This window comes from Ambystoma mexicanum, chromosome 2q (assembly GCF_040938575.1).
Source record: "Ambystoma mexicanum isolate Mex_15411 chromosome 2q, UKY_AmexF1_1, whole genome shotgun sequence".
Classification (NCBI taxonomy): Eukaryota; Metazoa; Chordata; class Amphibia; order Caudata; family Ambystomatidae; genus Ambystoma; species Ambystoma mexicanum.
In genome coordinates, this window is record NC_090924.1 from 87,305,136 (window position 1) to 87,328,106 (window position 22,971).

Below are 22,971 nucleotides of genomic sequence, written 5' to 3' on the forward strand. Positions count from 1 at the left end.
AATGTAACTTTCTGGATTAACCCGACAACTCCTACATTGCCATAATCAAGAGAGGAGGGGCAAAAGAAAAAAGAATAAGTATGCAAGCAGGGCTGCAAGATGACAAACTCTCCCAGTAGATGAAACCTATCTGATTCATCTGCTCTTAAGTTCTTGAATCCCAACAGTAGGAAATCTGGGGACAGGTGCAAGTCAAAACGTGAAGAGAATCTTAGAAAGTAGCTGTCGACTCCTCTGAACAGGAGGTGCAGTTAGATTGCAAACATGGTCTCTGGGGGCAGTCAAGGAGGCATTGGGTGGGAGACCTTTGGAAAAAAAAAGGAGGTTGATGGACTGAAATAGTGACTGCTTTTTTAGTATAACCACTGGAAAAAGGTGAATTGTAACCGAGAATTCCCAGCCTGACAACTGGAAAAATTCAAAGGACGCGAATCTGTGAAAGCTCCGATGCTGGAAAATGTTCAGAAACATTAGCATGCATTTTATATCACCTGCCAGGCATCCAATCCAAAAAGTCACATCTTGCATTCAATGCCTCACAGGTTTTCTGATAATGATGTGGGGAGATAAGTCGTTTGAGTAAATAAAACCACAATAATAATAATCTAATGATGGCATTTATTCAGACATATGTAAATGACCGAGATATCTGGCTGTCGCACCAATTCACTACTACGTATCTAGATGGGGGTGTATGCGAAGCATCTTTATCTATAATATTTTAATGCTGCAAAAATATATTTAAGCTCTGGGATCCACTTGACCTGAGGAGAATTATTCTAAAGCTGTGCAAACAATGATGATTGAATGATTGAGACCATCCCATTTTTAGTCTACCTCTGATGCTCAGGCATTAAATTCAGCACATCAGCTCATACCATATTCAAACTCTTTGCCCTTACTAAGAGGAAGCAAATGACCCCCACTCGAAGCGTAACAAACTGCTGAGAGGAAAAACATCTTGCCACTCCAATTGTACCTCTGGGCTAAAAGGAGCAGATCACTTCCAATTCCAATACCACCTGCCTACTGAGAGCAAGTGTGACAAATGTTCTATCCATCAAATTCAGCTGTAGATGCCGGAGGAGGTCTGCCAGCTCATACCAACACTACATTTTTGTTTAGTTTCAAGCTGCATCTTGATTTTTACACTATTACCTACTTTGTCTGCCCCATTCTGTTTTCAATTCCTTAACTGTTTTTGCCTCCTGCATCCTTGCGCTGACATTTCTATGCATTTTCCAGCTTTGTTTTTATATGAAAGTCTGTTTTTCGACATGCGCTTTTCTTGCTCTATAAATTGTTTTCTTATTGACATGAAAATGTAAATTGAAAATAAAACCACACCACTTACCTGTGAGTGCTCTCCTTAGGTAGAACGAAGGATAACTCGGCACCAGCGTTACTCTCCAAAATGGCATTGGGAACATACTGACATATGAGGCGGGAAATCTCTTCAACATCACAGTGTGATGCTTTCACCATCACCATGTGATATCCAGCACCTGCAGGAGATCAAGCATCATTACTATACTTTATATGCATTTAAAAGTGACAGTTATTCTGAAAATGCTGTTAGTCACAATGTTATTATTAAACAATGGTAAATACAATTTTCAATCAAATGTGACCCCCTTCAACCTACAACACAATCCTTCGCATTACACACACACACATACCAGCTTCTTACATCCCATGTCTTAAATTCTACACCTTTTGCCAGACATCTATAGCCTTTCTGCAAGTCTACTCTTATTTTAACAAAATTTCTCTTTTCTTTTGAACCCTTAAAATTCTTTTCAGCTGCCTCCATGACCTCTCCTCTGAACTTTTCCATCTATCCTCTTCCAACCAAACCCCCACTTCTTTCCATACACACCGTGGCACTTGAATTTGAACCAAGACTATGCTTCCCTTTCACGCAGTCAAGTCTTTGCTATTTCATTGCAGACCACCCAGTATATTTTCTTCGGAATTATCTTATGTAACTTATGTCTGTATGCTCACACCCTTGTGAAAAATCAATATTGATCCATTCTCCGAATCACACTTTAGACTAATCTTAAACTGGAGTCACTATGTAAATGGTAGGTAATAGCATCCTGCAGGGGAAATAGTGTGAAATAAAACATACTTTAAATTAGGACAAAGTCTCTTAACCCTGTGTTCTCCTGACTCCCTTGGTAGTAAATATAGCAGAGAAGCAAGCCAGTATCAGATACAGTAGGATAAAACATTCAATAAGGGACTGTCGACGGTTATACAAATATTTGATATACTGCGACCTACACAATGTTGTACTACCTACACAATGTTGTAATGAGTACACCATTGTTAAGGTCGCAAGTTAACTGTTCAAGAAAGATCATTTTTAATATCCAGAGTTCATGAATGAGTGGGAAACTGGTCCTGATGCCTCAGTCCCCCAATGTTAAGTACATGCCTAATGTTAGAGATAGCACCAATGTTAAGCAGAGAGCTAAACTGGGTAATCTAGTCTGAGTACATGCAGCAGTGCGAAGAATGTGCTATCACAACATTGTGAATTTGAAATGTCAAAATTCACCAGTGGCAGCACTAGTTTGCGGTCCTTCCAAAAAAGTTGCAGTGGTGACAATGAGTGTTCTGCAGGCAAGCCGGATGACAGGAGACCTATTGGGCAAGGTGCTGGACCAAAGAAAAGCTAAACTTGTAAGGTGCAGATTTCCAGAAAGGTTCAGATAAAATTCAAACTTCACAGAGTGCCAACAACACTTTGGAAAGTTATTTAAAGTTCTTTGGCTTCTGTAATGGTAGGTTTTAGGCTTCATTTGTTACCAGTTGTTGGGAAAGATTTTTACAAAGCTTTCCTGCCATTTACATCCATGGAATCCATTTGCTATTATTTGTTTCCAGCCCTTACTTTTGGGGCATGTATGGCGTTTTTGCTTTACTTCCCTTGCTTATCTCATTTGTTTTGGGGGCACTGGTCAGCCCCCAAAGCTGACTACCTGTGATGGGCTCAGGGGATCTTTCGCTTAGCAAGATTCCTTCTTGTTTTTATGCAGCACACACCACCGTTCACAAAGGTGTGCCAGAGGTAAGGTGTGGTTTATAGTCAGTTTCGAAACAAAAGTTTCGAAAACAAAAGCTGTGACATGCTATGTTCAACATGCAAAGTGCAATTCTTTCGAAACCAATCCGTCGACAATAGTCATGGATTGGTTTCAATTGAAATACACTTTTACATGTTAAAAGTAGCATTTCAATGCTTTTTTTTGGTAACGTTGAAACGTTAGATGGAGCTGTGCTTTGCTGTAATTTCAGCACTGGACAGCTCCATGTAACGTTTCAAAGTTTTTGTGCATATTGGCATTTAAATGCATTTTTTTTTAACTTTGAAACGTTACATGGAGCTGTCCAGTGCTGTAATTTCAGCACTGGACTGCTCCATTTAATGTTTCAAAGTTTTAGTGTATATTGGGGTGGGGGTTCCCACCCAGCCCCCCCCAATTCCCCAAACCCCACGCCACACTACCACCCCCCAAACCCCCATCCCGAACCCAAGCCCCAACCCAAATTTCGAATGGCGAACTTTAGAATTTTTTTCAAAGAAATTGTCATTCGAAAGAATAGTATTTCGAAAAAAAATCGAAAGGGTGCCTTTCGAAACTTTTGTATTTGAAAAAATGACTGGACACCGTAATTTGTATCCCTTTTCCTTTTTGTAACATTCCTATGACCTTTGTGATGTGTCCAAGACAAGCTGATGGCAGCTGTATTTTTAGACCGTGTTTTTTGTTTTCCTCATGTGCACTTTTGCATCTAACTGCATAAGTAACTGCATAATGCCACTTTGAGTATCATGCTTTTTATGCCCTATGCACTTTGGCCATCTCTCCCTTTGTCCTTCTTTCAGCCATCACATAAGTCAGGAAATGGCACAGGGTAAGCCCTTTAACAGTCAAAACTTCGAGTTTCTCAGCCAAAGTAGCAGTGAGTGTTGGGAAAGATTTTCCTTTTTGCTACTTTCCCCTACTAGATGTCTATGGGTGCAAGTGGTCAGGAATGAAAGACTGGCACAAAGTGGTAGTGTTTTCAACAGCAGACATCTTTATTAAAAGAAAAGGGTTGGATAAAGGCCTCTCGGTCCCTATCCTAAAGAAGGTTTCCCTGCCTAGGAAACTAAAACTAAAGATCAGTCTGTGTCTCGTCAAAATTATATAAACTGTTCTTGTGTCCAAAACATATCTGACCCTCACATTAAAATCAACAACTAAGAAATGTAAGGAAAAATTGTTTCTGATTTGTTTAAACAAAATGTTTAAGGGTGACAAATATATACATCCAACAAAAACGGTTTCTCCAAAAGAGAAGTCCTTTGATTCAGAGGGTAGTTCCCTTCCCCTGGATAATTTCAGAAAGGATGGCTAAATTGTCTTTTTCAGTTCAGTTCAGTTCATAGGCTTTATTTCAACAGAAAGTCATAAAAGCAACAAAGCATAAAAACACTAGACATTTAGAATCAACAATTCAAAAAAATCATCAGTTCATCATAAATACAATACATTTGAAAACAGTAATTCAGAAGTTCATCAAATCATCAGGAATATGGGCAAGTACAAAAGAGGAGATGCATTGCACAACCTCTCCTACACAAAACCTTAAGCAGGCACCTCTAAAGGGGCTGTGCGAGCTCCCTTAACTTTATTAAACACACTCTCCATGCCTACTTTAGGTAACTACTAGTTGCAAATACAGCAAGAACCTCTGCAGAACCCAAACATATAACCATGGCTTCAGCAGTTGACCTAAACCACGGTTTACAAAAAGCGGCTTCAAAAAGCGTTTCCTCAGGGGCTTAGTCCCAGGGCAAAGCAAGGCATAATATTGCAGGTCTTCAATGGATTCGTTACATAGAAGACATTTTGGGGAGACTTTCCTATTCCACTTATGTAAGAGCGCAGCAGTGGACAAGATCCCAAGACAAAACCTTTGATGTAAGGTTTTTTCCTGCCCGGTAGTAACGTAATCCAAATAGTCTTCACAGCCTGTTTGTTTTTTAATGGCAAGATAATGGGCCAGCGATTCGGATGCCCGAGATTTCAACAGGATGTCGTTCTCCGCCTTGGCCCAAGCAGGGAAAGCTGAAGGTATTCTGGACCCAGGCCCCAGAAAGCCTTGCGGACAATGCAAAGGGTCTTGGATTATATCCCTGCAGCCACTGGGAGCCAATGGAGAGATTTCATGGCTCGAGAGATATGATCCCAGGGCCTGAGGCCAAGGCCAAGTCTCGCAGTCCTGTTCTGGATAAGTTGCAAACGGCGGAGAGTAGAAGCAGGTAGATTTAGAAAGAGGCTGTTGCAATAATCCAACCTAGAGAGAACTAGAGCTCGAGAAAGGAGAGGAAAGCCAGAATACCTCTGAGGAGGTGCAGTAGGAAGTTTTACTTTTTAGAGACATCGGAGATGTGGGCAGAGAAGGAAAGTGTAGAGTCAAAGATGACCCCGAGGTTCTTACTCTCGCAGGTGGGGGCAGGAGGAGGGCCTAGGGAGGCCAGCCATAGAGTGACAGGAAAGGAGGGTGAAGGTGTGCCGATGAGGAGGATCTCCGTCTTGCTGGCGTTCAGGCAGAGATCATTGGTAGCACACCAATCCTGAATGGCAGATAGGCAGTCGGAGATGAGAGAAGGAGAAGAGAAGAGGTGGCCGAGGGAAGCCTGAAAATGAGTCGAGTGTCATCAGAATAGCACTGAAAATTGGAGCAGAAAATGGTAATGCGGTGGGCAAGAGTTGCCAGGTATTGGTTGAAGAGCCGGGATGAGAGGTTAGACCCCTGGGGAACACCGCAGGTAGAAAGAGAGATAGATGAAAGGAAGGACCCAAGTTATACCTGGGAGGGTCGGTCAGGGAGGAAAGAAGTCAGCCAGGCCAGAGCCTGATCAGTGATACCCAGGTTGTCACAGAGACGGTTGAGCAGGATGGTATGGCTGACCGTGTCAAAGGCAGAAGAGAGTTTGAGTAGAATGAGAACAGAGGGGATGTTAGAGTCAAGGTTGGAGAGCAGATCTACATGGATGGTCAGGAGAGCAGTTTCCGTGCTTCTGGCAGCTCTAAAGCCAGGCTGATGGTTGTGTAGACAACCAACAAAATCAAAGTGAAGGTTAAGCTCGGGTTGATGGCAAGCTTTTCGAGGAGTTTGCCCAGAAAAGGAGTGATGGAGATTGGGCGATAGTTATCCGGGCAAGAAGGGTGAGCAGTGGATTTGTTTAGAAGAGGGTGCACATGAGAGTGTTTCAGAGGGGAGGGGAAGGTTCCTGAGGTGAAGGAGAGGTCTACAGAAGTTAGCCAGGGCATAAGCGAGGGAGTCAATGTGGTTCTTGATGGTTTTGGAAGAACAGGGAGGAACCTGTTTTGACGTGACTTTCATAGATCAGGCTTGTCTAGAGATCTCAACGGGGAGAAAAGCGGAAAGGACGAGAAAGAGGGTAGGGGGTGGCTGTAAGAGGGTCAGAGTTCACAGAAGGAGAGGGGAGAAGAGGGGGAGGGGACGAGAGGATGGACAGGATATCCTTGGTTTTTGAGATCAAGTGAGAGACAAGGGCCGTGCAAAGGGCATGGGAGGCGACAGGAGAGGTGGAGACTGCAGCAGGGTTGACCAGCTCCTTGCAGATTTTGAAAAGTTCGGCCGAGTTGTTAGATGCTGCAGAGACACGGGCTTGGATGTGGGCTCTCTTCTTAGTGTGGACAGAGAGTCAGTATTGCCTTTGGAGCAGGTGACAGGCCAGTTTGTCAGAAGATGAGCAAGAAGTCCTCCATCTCCTCTCAGCCACCCTACACTTATGTTTATGTGTAGCTAGGTCAGCGTCATACCAAAAACTGCACTTGGCTTTGGGCTTCGAACGAATCCTCATGACAGGGGCAAGAAGAGCATCAAGAGTATCGAAAATGAAGAATAGAGTATAGACAGGGCTGTGTCAGGATGTGAGCCAGCCAGGGGTGGGAGGGCGGGGGGTGGCGTCGAAAGCCTCAACTGACACACAAAGAGATGGATAGAGGAGAGGAGAGGAGGGAGTGATTGCTCCCGGAGAGAGGAGTGGTCAGAGGGATGGAGAGTGGGAGGTCAGAGGAGATCAAGACATCAAGTGTGTGCCCTGCAGACTTGCCACGTTTGCCAACGCACTAGGCCTATGTGACGTGTGGAGAGAACTCCACCAGGACACAAGAGCATACTCTTTCCACTCAGGGGCACATGCCTCGCTCTCCAGGCTAGATTATTTCTTCATCCAAGCAACTGATTTACATAGGGCGCAAGAAATAAACATTCTTCCCAGAGGCATCTCTGACCACTCCCCATTAGAACTGACACTCATAAACATCCAGGCAGATTCCACCACCGAGCTGGCGCCTAAATAGCTACTACCAGGGTGACCCTGATCTTGTGGACAAGCTACAGGAGACGACCAATACATACTTCGAGCTCAACTCACAGATGGCAATGAACCCAGGAACACTGTGGGAGGCCTACAAGACGGTGTTAAGAGGCAAACTGATATCGTGGACGACCGCGAAAAAAAGACAGCACTGGAGCAAGACCCTTGAGGCCGAACAACCGGTCAAGCAAGCAAAGGAGAGGCACATAATTGAGGACACACCGGCCTCGAATCGGTCGTTGCTACTGGCACAGAAAAAGCTGCAAAACATAGCGATGGACAATGCGAAACAAGCGCATACTGCAATGCGGGCGAGAATTTATGAAACAGGTGACAAGGCTGGCAAGATGCTGGCTTGGCTGGAAAGGATGGAGCAGGGACGCAGTCATGTCCGAAGGCTCGAGACAGGAGGACCGAATCCAGGGGTGACCGATCAGGAAATAAGCCAAGGCTTTGCGCATTATTACGCTGAGTTGTACAGAAAGCCCACGACACAGATGGACGTCACAATCATGGAACAAATTAACATCCCCACCGTAACGGAAACGCAACTGCAACTGCTGGAGAGGGAGATCACAGAAGAGGAGATCCTAAGTGCCATGTCGAGCCTCTGATCCGGTAAATCCCCAGGACCTAACGGCTTCCCGGTTGAGCTATGGCGAAAGGTGGGGATCAATGTGGTGGCCCCCCAACTACTCCAAATGTACCAACATGCGCTAGAAGAACAAGTTACTTCTTACCTTGTAACGTTCTTTCGACGGGATGTTCCTCCGACGTATTCCTTATCTTTGATAATACGTTTCCAGCTTGCTGGCCTCGGAATTCTTTTCTGTAGAGGGTGCTGCGCGTCGAACGTCCGCCGAGTCGATGTCCCTGGACGGCCACCGTATCGGCGCCGACGTCACCATGCCCATAAATAGCCAGGCGCTGCATCCGTTGCTCAGCTCAGTTTTGTAGCATAAGAAAAGTCATGCCTGAATTGGTTAGTGTCCTTGTAGGAGCGTAAGCTGCAACCACAAGCGAAGTATCACTGCGGGGATGGATGGGAGGGGTGATAAGGAATACATCGGAGGAACATCCCGTCGAAAGAACGTTACAAGGTAAGAAGTAACTTGTTCTTCGAAGGGATTGTTATTCCTCATCTTTGATAGACTCCCATAGCAGTGGCATGTAATTGGAGGTGGGAGTGAGAATGTTATGTATCCCTTTAGGGATGGACCGAATGTAATACGGCATTGCCAAATCTGGTCTGTTGACTAGTGGAGGAATCCAGATTGTAAAATTTTGTGAATGTATGTGTGGACGACCATGTGGCAACCGCACATATGTCTCGGACTGGTACCCCTCTTTGGAGAGCCGAAGAGGCTGCGATACCCCTACCCCTGGTTGAATGAGCCCTGAGATTTTGGGGTGGCTCTTTCCCTGCCAGTTTGTAACATTCCAGAATGGCCAAAATAATCCACCTGGAGATGGTTTGTTTTGTTATGGGTAGTCCCAACTTGTGACCTGAGTATCCTACAAACAGTTGGTCTGCTTGCCTGATCCTAGCCATTCTGCTGATGTAAAAGCTGAGAGCTCACCTTGGGTCCAGCCTATGTAGCCTTTCTTCCTCTTTCCCCGGATGGGGAGGAGGGTAGAACGAAGGTAAGGTAATTTTCTGAGTAATATGAAATTCAGAAACCACCTTTGGGAGGAAATTAGGCTTCACCTGTAGGACAACTTTGTCCTTGTGGAAAATTGTATGTGGGGGTTTACAGGAGAGAGCTTGTAGCTCGCTCACCCTTCTAGCAGATGTTAGTGCTACCAATAGGACAGTTTTAAGCGTGAGAAATCTCAGTGAACAAGAGTGAAGTGGTTCGAATGGAGTGCCCATTTGGAAGTTTAAGACTAAATTTAAGTCCCATAAGGGAACCTGGAATGGTTTTGGAGGCTAAACATTAGTTAATCCCTTGAGAAATTGTATCACTAGCGGAAGTTTGAAATACGATGGTTCCTCCGCAGTGCACTTGAAGAGAGAAAGCACTGCGAGATAGCCTTTTACAGTGCCAACTTGAAGGCCTGAGTTTGCCAAGTAGAGTAGAAACGATAACACTGTTGGTGTACCACATGAAAAAGGGTCGATATGTTCTTCCCTACACCAGCTGCAAAATTTGTTCCAACGGTAGCGGTATAAAGACTTTGTTGCTGGCCTTCTGGCTGAAAGCAACACCTCCATGACGTCATCAGGGAGATCCCAATCCTTGTACCTCAGCCTTTCAGAAGCCAAGCGTGAAGGTTGAGGGTTTTGATGTCTGGATGGAGAACCTGACCTCCCTTCTGCGAGAGAAGTTTCTCTTTGAGTGGAAGACGGATTGGAGGACAGATGGACATATCTAGAAGGTCCGAGTACCACGTTCTCCTGGCCCAATCCGGGGAAATTAGGATCATGGTTTTCCGGAATCTTCTCAACCTCCTGATCATTTGAGGAATAACAGGGACTGGTGGGAACTCGTAAAGGAATGGAAACTCCCAGTCCACTACGAACGCGTCTCCTAGAGCTCCTCTCGGGGGAAATTCCCTTGAACAGAACAGATTGCACTTCCTGTTGGTGCTTGTGGCGAACAGATCCACCTGAGGCGAAGATCTCTTGAAGGACTTCCTGAGCTAGCTCCCACTCGTGGGAGACTGTGCTCTGCCTGCTCAGAGCGTCCGCTGTCAAGTTCTTCTCTCCGGCTAGGTGGACTGCCGATAGAGAGATTCCTTCTTGGATTGCCCAAAACCAGAGCTGCATCGCCTCTCTGCACAGTGGCAGTGATCCTACGCCTCCTCTTTTGTTGAGGTAGTGCATGGCCACCGTGTTGTCCGTCATTATCGGGACATTTCTCCCCTGTACTGAGGGCAGGAAAGCTTTCAGCGCGAGTCTGATCGCTCTCAGCTCCAATAGGTTGATGTGTAGTCTGGACTCTGATGGAGACCAACGACCGCTGATGGTCAAGTCGTTGGCATGGGCTCCCCACCCCATGAGTGAGGCGTCTGTGACTACTGTCATCTCCGGCCATGGTTGCCAAAACAGTTCTCCTTTCAAGATGTTTTCTGGATAGGCCCACCATTGAAGGTCGCGGGCTACCTTGTCCGGAATCCGGAGGAGATCTGTTATTCTCCCTAAGAATTGCGACCACTGACTTCTCAGTGCCCACTGAAGAGATCTCATTCTCAGGCGAGCCTCTGGCACAAGGAAGATGCAGGATGCCATGAGGCCTAGCAACCTCAAAAAGTCAAACACTTGTGTAGAGGCGCGTTACAAATGCCTTATATCATATATCATATCATATATCAAAGGCTGGGAGACGTTGGGCATTTTGAAACTTGGTGACCATCTGTAGAATATCTTGAGCCCTCACCTCTGGTGGCGAGGCTTTTCCCAGGGAAGTGTCCAGGACCGCTCCAATGAACTGGAGTCTCTGTGATGGTATCATCTGTGACTTCTTTAAATTGAGGGAGAAGCCCAGTTTGTGAAGGAAGTGGCAGACATAATCTAGCTGGGCCTGGGCCTGTTTCGAAGATACAGCCCTGATCAGCCAATCGTCCAGGTAGGGGTAGACGTGGATCCCTTCCCTCCTTAGACTCGCCGCCACTACCGACATCAGCTTGGTGAAGACCCTCGGGCGGAGGTCAGCCCAAATGGCAGAACTCCAAATTGATGAGAGTCGCCAATTGTGAACCTCAGGTATTTCCTGTGTTTGAGATGGATTGGCACATGGAAATAAGCATCCCGAAGGTCCAGAGATACCAGCCAGTCCTGGAGCTGGAGGGCCTGAAGGATCTGAGAGAGAGTTACCATCATGAACTTGTTCAATTCTCGCAAGTCCAGGATGGGTCTCAGTCCTCCGTCCTTCTTTGGTATGAGAAAGTAGGGGAAGGTCTATAATTTCCTGCAAGAGGATCGGATCTGGAACTTTTAGAGAGCTGTTCCCCGGTGGATGACTCTGAGGGATGTGTAGAAAGGGTAGGCAGTAACCCTGGGCAACTGTCTCCAATGCCCAAGCATCTGACGTTATAGCCTGCCATTCCGTCAGATGGTGAGTTAACCTGCCCCCTACAGGTATATCGTGTGGAAAGGCCTCAGAGTGGTTTGGGGGCGGCTGATGCAGATGCCGAGGGTAAAGAGGCACCTGCTGCTGCTGCAGCCTTAGTACCTTTGACCCGTTCCACCTCGGGTGGATCTCCTTTGGCCTCTTTGAGACAGCTGTCCTCTGCCTTTCCCGAATGCGGAATAATAGCGAAAGGACTTTCCTCTCCCAGAGGTTCCTGAGGGGCGAAAAGGAATTTGGCGGATAGCAGCTCCTAAAGATTTTGCTGCTGCTTTAGAAGTCTACAACTTTTCCAGACTGTCATCAGCCTTTTTTCCAAATAGTGAAGAGCCGTCAAAGGGCATATTCAAAAGTCTCGGCCTGTACATCTGGAGCAAAGTCAGACTTTCGCAACCACGCATGCCTGCGGATTGTTGTACTTGCCGCCATGGCTCTGCTGATACTATCAGCGGAATCGATGCCAGTTTGAAGTGATTCGCACATGGCATCTTTGCCATCTTTAATAATGTTAAGGAAGGCTTCCTTTTCCTCTCCTTCGGGTATGCAGTCAGTCGCTGATGAAGCACACTCCCACAGTGTGTGACTGAACCTGGCGAGCGTACAGGTGGCGTTGATGGACTTCAACGCCATACTACAAGCAGAGAAGACTTTCTTCGCCATAGAATCGTACCTCTTGTCATCTCTATCCTATGGGACAGTAGGGTAAGCGGTCCTACTGCTAGATGAAGTTGCCGCTTGAACCACCAGGCTCTCTGGAGTCGGGTGTTTTGATAAGTATTCAGGGTCAGCAGCCGCTACCCTATACTTGGCTGACAATCTTTTATTGACCGCAGGGATAACTTCAGGAGTTTCCCAATTAGATGTAATTTTTCTTTGTAAGGCTGCATGGAAGGGGACCACAGGGTCGACCTGTGGATCTTTGTCTAATATGTCTGTTAGGTCATCCTGTTGAAAAACAGGAGAAGGCGCAGACCAACCCATAAATTCAAAAATTCTTGCCATAAGGGTTCTATAGGGTGTTTTGGCATGTTCCCCTGGGTCTGGCTTAACAAATTCCACTTCTGGTGAAGTGTCCAGCCCACTTGTCTCATGTTGTGACTCCTGTAGGTCCTTCAGCCTTCTTTCCTCAGAGGTGAAATCCTCTGAAATAGGCAGTGTGGTCCTCTGTAACCCAAATGTTTCCTGGTCAGAATCTTCCCCCTCTTCATAAATTGAAGATAGTCCAGGGTACTCGGACCTCGGACCTCTGCGTTAGGGATGGTGTAAAACCCATCCCTAACGCAGAAGGAGCCAAACTCGTCATTATTGGGCGAGAAAACGTCGATGTCGTCGACGCCGATGTGACAGGCTTCGAAGGCGCCGAGAACGGCGTCGAAAAAACTGGAAGAACTCGAGAGGATCGGGATCCTACTCGAGGACATCGACGACGGTCTCGGCGTCGTGCCGGAGGCCCTTGGAATCACCGTTGGCTGTGGGGTAGCCTTGGTCTTCTCTTTCATCGGTGTCGATGTCAGCGTCGACGATGGCGACGAGTCGATCGACCGATGCGTCGAGGAACCCTTCGACAACGGCGTTGATGGCGCCGATCCATGCGTCGAAGGAATCTTCGACAACGGCGTCGAAGATGGTGCCTTCTTACCCGATGGCTCGTGGCGCTCTCGGGTGGAATGTTTCGCCGGGTGCTGCGACTCGCGGCGTTTTGATTTTATGGGTTTTTCACCCGGGGTATCACCCTCAGCTGTCTTCGAGGGGGTCGAGGCCGCGTTCTCGAAGACGCTTAACATTTTCTTTCTGAATTCCTCCCACTCAGCCTGAGAGCTGTGTTTTGTGGGACAGGAGACCCTTTCTGGGGAAACAGAAGACGACGAGGAAGGGAATCTTCGACTTCTCTTTTTTGAATGTCTTGATCTCGACGAATGGTGGGAGCTACTTCGAGATCTAGAATGGGAATGTTTTCGACGGCGAGGAGACGAACGCCTCGACTCAGCCGAAGAAACCTTCGAGGAGGTTTTGACTGACTTACCTCCCTCGAGCTTCCCCTTGCGCTCCTTCAAGGCTTTCGCCGTCATGGACATGCAGTCCTCACACTCCGAACAATGGTGCTCGGCTCCCAAGCACCACAAGCAGATCTATGTGGATCCGGTATCGAAATTTTTTTACTGCAGTCTCGACATTTCTTGAAGCCGTATCGCGGCGTCGTCAGTTCCGATGAAGATGACATCGAGAACGAGTAGGTATTATTCGAGTAGATATAGAGTTATCCTTACTGAACTGAGCAACGACGTTCCGAGGCCCCACGAAGCGCGGAAAAACGGAAATGAGCAACGGACGCAGCGCGTGGCTATTTATGGGCATGGTGACGTCGGCGCCAATACGGTGGCCGTCGAGGGACATCGACTTGGCGGACGTGGACGCGCAGCGCCCTCTACAGAAAAGATTTCCGAGGCCAGCAAGCTGTAAATGTATTATCAAAGATAAGGAATATGTTGGAGGACACAATCCCTTCGAAGAGGGCATTCTCCCACCAGATCTGCGAGAACCAACAATAATAGTGTTACCCAAGCCGGACAAGCCCCAGGAAAGATGCAGCTCATATAGGCCCATCTCACTCATCAATAGCGAAACTAAAATTCTGGCGAAATTACTTGCCGGCCGCCTGCAACAGGTTATTCCCACCCTGATACATGCAGACCAGTGCGGCTTCATGCCCCAGAGATCAACACGTATGAACCTCCACAGGCTATATTAAGCCCTGGAAAGGGCCAACAGCATACAGGGCCCGGTAGCCCTGCTAGCAATTGACTTCGAGAAGGCCTTCGACTCGGCGAGATGGGAGGCCATCTTGACCATAATGCAACGCATGGGCTTTGGTGAGAACTTCATGAAGTGGGTGCGCCTGTTGTACGAATCCCCGGTGGCCAGGACCAGAGTTAATGGCTGGCGTTCGGACCTCTTCAATCTGGGGAGGGGCACGAGACTGGGCTGCCCGTTGTCGGCCATGATTTTTGCTATCGCCATCGAACCACTGGCAATCCTCTTGCGAAACACGCCAACCTGGGAAGGCTTCTGTTGGTCCGAGACCTGGGAAGACAGAATATCTCTCTATGCAGACGACCTTCTCATATATCTGAAAGACCCGAGCAATGCCTGTCCCAGAGTCATGCACCTGTTAGAGCAATATGAGGCATTCAGCGGATTGCGAGTGAACTGGTCCAAATCCATCCTCTTCCCTCTAGGGGACACCTCGTTGCCAAACTTGACGGCTAGTCCTTACCAGATCGAAAGAGAACAGTTCAAGTATCTGGGGATATGTATCACGAAGCATTTGACTGAATACACAACCCTGAATCTCTCCCCCCCTCATAACAAGATTTGCAGAAGATACTCGCCATTGGATCTCCTTGCCATTAACGCTGATGGGCAGAGCGGCCCTGTTCAAAATGATTGCCCTTCCTAAATTCTTATATATCCTGCAAAACGCACCATTATACATTCAACAGCGAGAGTTTCACAAAATAGAGTGAACCCTTCGGAAGCTGCTATGGGGGGGAGGACACCCACGAATTGCTCTCGCCATGCACCAAAGGTCTATCTGGGAAGGAGGCATTGGACTGCCCAGGATAGTCATATTACTGGGCCAGCCAGATGGCGTTAGTAAATGATATGCTCCACGGAGACGGAAGCCTCCCACATATCAAAGGTCTTATCTGTAATGCCACGACCATGCCTCTAGAGCATCTGAATGGAGGCCTGAACCGCACATCACATACGGATATGGCAACGTATATAGTGAGAATATGGAAAGAAACACATCGGTACCTAGGATGGGGCGGGAAGCTAACGCTGGCACAACCCCTATGGAACAACTGCAACCTTCCCGAAATAAGAAAGCTGCCCAGATGGCCTGAGTGGGCCCAGCGAGGAATCGCCAGTATAGGAGATGTGGTTCACGAGGACAACCTGGTACCATTCGAGACATTGCATGAAAAGTTCTCCCTCCCAGACACAGAGAGGTACCACTAGATGCAGCTGAAACACGCTTGGACGACCCACAGACACATAACATGAGACATGCCGGAAAGCTCCCCATTAGAGAGAAAAATAGTTTTGGACCGGGTGGACCGGAAAGTCATCTCTACCATGTACAATGTGATAACATCCTTTGCGACACCGGAACTAACCAGCTTGAAGTGGGAACGGGATGTGGGTCGCCTTCAACCGGAGGACTGGGTGGAGGCCCTGATGTACCCGCGAGAAACAAGCATTTCCTCAAGACTTAGACTGGTCCAACTGAAGATCCTGCACCGCACCTATTACCCAAGAGTGGCTCTCTTCCGCCGGGGCAAATCCTCGGACGCACGATGCCTACGCTGCAAAAGTGAAGAAGGTACATTTTTCCATATTTTGTGGGAATGTAGTAGGATACAGCGGCTCTGGCAGAGATGCTGTGATAAACTGTCTAGCATTATAGGTAAAGAGATACCCAAAACTCCTTCTCCTGGGGATCTCCAGTGACACTGACCTTTCCCGTTATGAGAAATTGTTCTGGTCGACTGCGGTAGCAGTTCTCAGGCGGAACATTGCGCAACTGTGGGGATCGGAACGTACGCCAAGCTTTGAACAGTGGGTCACAGATGTGGACATATGCGCTATAATGGAACATATAGTGTGTACGCGGCGAGGGGTTGCCCGCAGAAAGCGGACAAAATATGGAGAAGATGGGAAGAGGCTAGCTAAAGGACATGGATGGCTCCACAGCCTCTGTGACTGAGAGTTGCCCCGGGAGAGTGGGGGAAATTCATCTGTCGAGAATAGCCTATGCCACGAGGTCATCTGTTGTCAAGTTGACGGTCTGTCGGATCATGGTCCCGGAAGTTGAGTTTTTGTATTTTTTTTGTTTCTTGATTGTCTCTCTCTCTCTCCACATCCTATCACATGTACCTGAAAATGTAGATTTTGCATATGTTCCTCTCCCCTCCAGTCCACCCTTTTCCTTCCCTTCCGCTATTGCCCCAAACTTTCCCCCTCCTTTCCCACGTCCCTACCCGGTATTGCAGAGAGATAAGTGTAATGTTGTTATATGTTTAAAATCAATAAAATCTTTGATTAAAAAAAAAGTGTGTGCCCTGCAGAGTGAGTTCGGGGTAGAGGGGAGGATAGCAAAGGAGAGGAATCATAGAGGTCACGGAAGAGTACAGAGGAGGAACAAGGAAAGTCTAGATGGATATTGAAGTCACCAAGAGGCGGGAGTTGAGTGGTTGAGACCAGGAGGGAGGACGAGAGGTCCGTCCACACAGAGAGAAATGAGGTGATCTGAACAGGAGGCCAGTAGATAGTAGCCACAGTAAGAGCGTGGCTAGGAGAGAGAGCAAGAGCCTGCAGACAAGGCATTCGAAAGAGGAGTATGCCTGCGTGGGAATGATACAGGCAGGAATCCACTCAGGAAACATTAGGGCTACACACCATCCGGAACGAGTGGATCTGGGTGCAGAGAGGATCTTGTAACCATCAGCGAGATTTGTGTCAAAGCTTGTGACAGATCTGGCCGTGAACCCCGCCCTCTTCAGAGTGGTAGTAACCACCCAGGAGTCCGGTGTAGCATGACCCCTGGTGTAGAGGGGGTCGGAAGGTGATGGACTGACCGCCCGTGTGAGAGATGGGAACAGCAAAGAAGGAGCCAGACGCCTCTTTATAGAGTTTAGTAAGGGGATGGCTTGACTAGTCGGCGCCTTCTCCTTGAGGACATCCTCCATGAAGTCTCAGTCTGGAGCCGCTTCATGCGTTGCAATTTGAAAATGATCAGCTGCTCTTTTTTATATGGCATTAAACAACATCTGGTCGTCAACAGGTGACAAATCCCTCTGTGGAGGAGAAGGGGGATCTAGGCAGATGGCGTCTGGGTCAGGGGTATGCGTTGGCGATAGCCTATGGCTTAGATCCTCCGCCTGATCCTGCTCCCAGTCTGGGTCCTGATCAGTCGGGTCTTGTGCAAAAGGATTAAGGTCTTCATAAGAATCCACCTCTGTTCGGTCATCTGGGACCTCCAAGATATCTTCCTGGTGTTCCTGTTCAGAGATGTGCAATTTCCGTAATTTGTAAGGAATGGGGCAAGAGTCCTCTTCCATCAAAAACAACCTCGACGCGTGAGGGTTTTTGTGTACACTACACGTCACGTTAGGAATAATGTTACAGTCATGCCCATGTCGACGTCCCCTTTCGATATTCGAAAGAAAGATGCATTAATCTGCGATTTCCACTAGATGTCGGAATATATGCAGAGCATGTGATTTGAAGCAGATTCGCAAGCAACAGAATTAATTTTATTTGAAAGTACTACCGCTATGGGCATAGTACATAGTATGTGAATTCATGCCAAGTGGGAGCCCAATCCAAATCTACTCAAGACCTCAAAGAGAAACCCCATTCAACAGAGTCTAACACTTCCTCTGTGTCAAGGGATGCTACCACCACTGGAACCCCTGGGTTAATATTATGGAGAAGCACAAACAGTCTCCTTAGATGGTTTTGCGTTGTTCTGCCTGGTCTGGGAGTATCAATGAGGGCATGTCGGGGTGGTAATCAAATAGCTAATCATTAAGCAAGCATTCTATTATCCATATTAACCAGAGGGAGGACTGTAAAATGCACATCTGGTGGGATCTTTATTAGTTTTCAGTAGGATGGTAACAAGGGCCGCGTGTGTGGATTCTGGAAGAGAACCTGTTGCAAATGCATAGTCATACATATGTAAAAGATGTGGGGCAAGCTCCATGGCATATTGCATAAAGAAAATTGTGCGGTCAATCAGTCAACCCCTAGGGCTTTATCATTGGGCATTGAGTGTAACACTCTTGATTTCCTCTTCAGTGAAGGGGGTTATTCAGGATCATTGCTGTATCATTATCAAGCCACCCCGATGCCATCTTATCCAGATAGGAGCACAGCTCCTCCGAAGTAGCTCAAACTCATGATGTGTATTTTAACAGTCCGGAAAATTAATTTATGGTAATGTTATCCCGCACCATAGCCCCAATCTGTGTTTTAATTTCTATGATGCCCTCATTGTCCCTTTCCTTCGGAATGGCCCATGCTAGTGTCCTGCTCGGACAACCGCATTCCCCATATGAAAGTATTGCTCTACATCCTGCGCAACCTCCTCTCTAAATACTAGATCACTCAGTGCATAGCTTTTGAATCTTGATCACAGAGTCTGGGAGCAACTCCACTAAATATAAACAGCACCAGGAAATGGCAGGATAGCGTTCTAGGAAGCATCTCGCAACTAGTAGTATGCTGTCATATATCCGGCATTACCATGATGTAATCTGTGCGGGAGGTCAAATCATGCACACTTGAGTAGCATGCATAAACCCTCTGCTCTGGATTCCACAGCCTCCAGGTATCCATCATGGTTTGATAGTATGCTAATTCCCTCCATGTCGTGGCTGACCTGGGAACCTGTCTCTGTGTAGTGGATGATCTATCCAAGTAAATAATTTCAGTAAAAAATAAAAATCACCTACCTCCCTCCTCCAAATTATTTCGTATCCTTCATATTTAACTCGCAAACCTCTGAAAAAATGCAGGCTTATCTACATTAGGGGCATAAACATTTACAATCACCACTCTAAAGCACTGCATTTCTCCCACTAGTATCAGGTAACAACCTTCCCCATCACTAATTTGCTTGTGCAGCTTAAACTGTACTGACATATGAATCTACATGGCCACTCCTCTAGAATTGGAAGTGTGAGGAGCCCCAGATCTATACACTCCCTATCCTTGTGCTGCTATTAATCTGCTATCTTTCCCCAGATGGGTCTCTTGCAGCAGCAATACCCTGACCGGATGCCTTATTGCATACTTTGTCTAAACCTTTTACAATTTGTCAAGCACCTTATGTTGCATGACATCACTGCAATACGATCTGCAGCCATTTGCGCCGTTCATATAGTTACGACGATTTGGGTCTTTGTGATTCCCCAGTCACCAAGGAGCTAAGGATTTAAGTTGCTAAATTCATTACCTATACCTGTTGCAAAAACATGCACTTGAACATAGCACTAACTCTGAAACATACCCACCCTCACCCAAGGTAGAAACCTTAACACACCGGATTGAGCCCCCAGAGCCCCTTTTGTGCCCAAATACCATCACCCACTACAGGTATTGCAGTGGGTGGCTGTGCGATTTCTCAGTCGTTCCGGACTTTTACTGCCGAACCAGCATAATCTTACGAACTGGCGATTGAGACATCATTCACATAGCGCTAGTGGCAGTTTTCCATTGCCCACTGCAAGTATTTGTTCATCAGTCATAGATGCTCGTGTGCTTTTGCGCTAGATTCTCCCATCCTGCTTCATCTCGGTGTGGATGGGATTTTGCAGGTCGTTGATGCGGCCTCTTTAGAAAATCGCACTGCTGCTCTCATATATGTGAAGGATAATGTCTTACCATCTGATTTCTTTTGTTTCACTAGGTTCAGCATGCGCAATATATATTCTTGGCATTTTGAAAGGTATTCTATAGCTCTACCACCTGCGGGCTTAAGTCTGGGAAGATCTGAATTTTTGCTGAACCACAGCTTAGCTCCCCTTTTTCCCTGGCTGCATTAAGCAAAGCGTCCTGGTCTTGATAACTGGAAATAAGGGCGATGACTGACCTTTCCGGCGCGCCTGGGTGTGGTTTTGTAGCCAGGGATCGATGAGTCTCTGTCATCCATATAGAGTTGTGATAATTCAGGATTACCTAGGACCTCTATCAAAAGCATTCCATAAATGGTAACATTGTGTGGATGGCAGTTGACTGCGGTAGCCCCAGTATTGGGAGATTATTGCGTCGAGACCTCCGTTCCAGGTCGTCGTTCTTCACCATAGCTTTCTTCATATTTTGTTGTAGTTGGGTAACCTCTCTCTGTAGTTTCACAATGTTATCGTCCTCTTCACTAATGCGTTGTTCTGCCGCTGCTGTCATTGTACTGCATAGCTTTTCAATCTGCACTGCTGATGTGCCCACTTTACTAGTTAGGCTATTGATTTTCTGGCCTAGAGTATCCGTGCTATCTTTCAGGACCAGCAGGGTCTGATTCAGTCAGATCAGATCAGCCACTGCCATACCTGTGGACTGTGGAGGGCAGGGAGTCAAAGTATTTCCGACCTTGGCGTAATGCTCAATTCTTTTTTACAGTTTTTGGGGAATTTACCATGTTCAACCTGGACAGGCCCCCCCCCCCCCCGGCACTTACTCGCTTAGACACCCCAACTATCATCTGTCCACTTCAATCCCCCAGTCCGAGGAAGCAGAAGGCGTGCCCTGAGTTCGTAAGAGTGTGGGTTATAAACAATAGATGGCCAGGGGACGGGCATTCAGCAGAACGTCTCACATGGTCCACACCCTCTGGATCTCACCCTCCCAGGCCTTCTTCAATGATGTGTGCCTCCATGCTTTGCCAAGCTGGTCCGCGATTACGCTCTGCCTCCAAGTGGATGTTATTTGCTTCTGGTTCAGAGGTGAAGCAACCCCGCCTCACTACCCCTGGGTACGGTCCCAGGGCAGCACGCTGTACTACACAGGTCCCTTCATATAGGTGACACACTGCTAGGCCCTCTAGGATATTTCAGCTCACTTGGTCACTCCTATACAAGATTGCCAGCTTCCATACCTGTCTCACAAGAGACTGCCATTTCATGCACTCAGATTCTGTGAGCACAGGCCTTACTTTCTGCTGGGCGCATTCTCACCACTCAATGCCCAGGCCCACGTCCTCAACTCCCTTGGCGCCCTGCCACCAACCTCTGTTCAGAGTTTATCCTTGTTGTTGGGCTCCCTGGTTCTCAGTCAGGAACCACCAAGGGGCACCACAGCTCGGGAGGGGGTTGCAGGATAGCAGCACACGAGTTGCTTGTTCTCAAAGGGTGCGAAGGACCTGCGCAAGTTCCGCCGGTACCAAGCACGAGCACCCTGTGCAGCGGAGGCACGCAGCACCGGTTTGGGTTCTTTGGCAGAGATATTTGTCACGTCAATCAGGCCGCCTTCGGTGCACCCTCTGGTGTAACTGCAGCGCAGCTTTTCCACAGGGCACCGCAGCGACGCTCATCCCCTGCGGGCCTGCATTTGGATGGACTCGGGCACATCTGCCCCCTGCGATATTCATCCTCTTTGCAGGATCAAATCAGCCTCTCGGTGGAACACACATCACCAAGCCCCTTCCTAAATATGCACCCAATCGTTCTTCAATAGAGAATGCCAGAAGAAAAGGATATTTCTTTTGTTTAGGAGGATATTTCGTTCAGCAAGTGGAGCATGCTCAAGATGTGTCCACCTTGCTGGCTCCCAACAGCACACCTTGGCACCACCTAGGACCCAGAGGGCTACAATCACAAACTTTGGAAACTAAAAAGAGTCTTACTTGAACAATGTGCCAACCTTTAACCTGCTGTGGTGAACCAGAAGACTGAGACAATTCAAGGTAATTTTCAAGGAGTTTTATTAAAATAAAAGAACCAAAATGTCTAACTAGCCCTATTGATATAAGGGAAGTGCTCTATCTAATAGAACAAAAACTAAGCATGCAATTCAAAGTCCAAAATAAAGTTCTTCGGTCCGAATCCTATCCAACTTGCCCTACCACTTTAGGAAAAACGTCTAACTAAAAGAGAAAGGAGAGGCTTTGTACAATAGCCTCAGCAGGGCATCTGACTGGCCAAATGTATAGTTGGTTTGTTTGTGAGTTTCAAAGTTCCTTTTTCCAAAACAGGATATTCTTCCTAGTATTTGTATAAAGGTATGGGTTTCACTCTCTCTTGTTGATAAAGAAAATTGTCTCTTGTGAGCATTTCCACTCTCTTGGTATTTCTGGTAAACGAACCACCAAAAAAAACACTTCCTCCTTCTAAGTGTTGGGTCTTCTCGAAAGTTCTGTTATCCTCATACATGCTATTTTCTTCCATCCAAGTTGTTCACATGGGGTGGCTGTCCACCCAGTCTTATCAGAGTACTGTACCTTCTGTTGCTTTCTCAGCCTTAATTTAACATGTTCATATCTTTTCCTCAATCCCCCTTTCATAGGATATTTGCACACTCAGGTTTCTCAGGCTCCCATAACCTTGATAGCTTTCCCAGCGGTTATTCACAGTGTTCGTATTTTTAACAATCTCCCTTTCATAGGGTATCTGCACCCTCAGGTTTCTCAGGCTCCCGTAACCTAGTCAGCTTTCCCTGCAGCTACTTGTCTCTCTAGCTACAGACAGACGTGTTCGTAGCTCAGGGATTCGGGCTCCCTCATACAATCTGGTCTTGCATCCATTACAGACTTAAAGGCCAACCACCACTCGTTCGCGGTAGCGCCATCAGATGAGAAGTGGGAATGGCAGTCTCTGCTTCCTCTCCGACCTCGACTCCTCGGTTTGGTGGAACACCAACTCTCAGGCGTTCAGCTCGTGGCTTGCTCGCCTTCCTCGCTGCCTCTAGCCCTTTGGCCCAGCATGGTTC

General features: G+C 47.2%; 1 protein-coding gene across 6 annotated transcripts in view; it reads right to left on the reverse strand.

Moving 5' to 3' along the window:
• Positions 1 to 22,971, reverse strand: part of ABCA3 (ATP binding cassette subfamily A member 3) — a 1,774,001-nt gene that overhangs the window by 714,935 nt on the left and 1,036,095 nt on the right. For all 6 annotated transcript variants that reach the window (XM_069646922.1, XM_069646923.1, XM_069646920.1 and 3 more), the window contains one exon: positions 1,355 to 1,505. In XM_069646922.1, the coding sequence (XP_069503023.1) occupies positions 1,355 to 1,505 (151 nt within the window). The remainder of the gene's footprint in view (positions 1 to 1,354; positions 1,506 to 22,971) is intronic.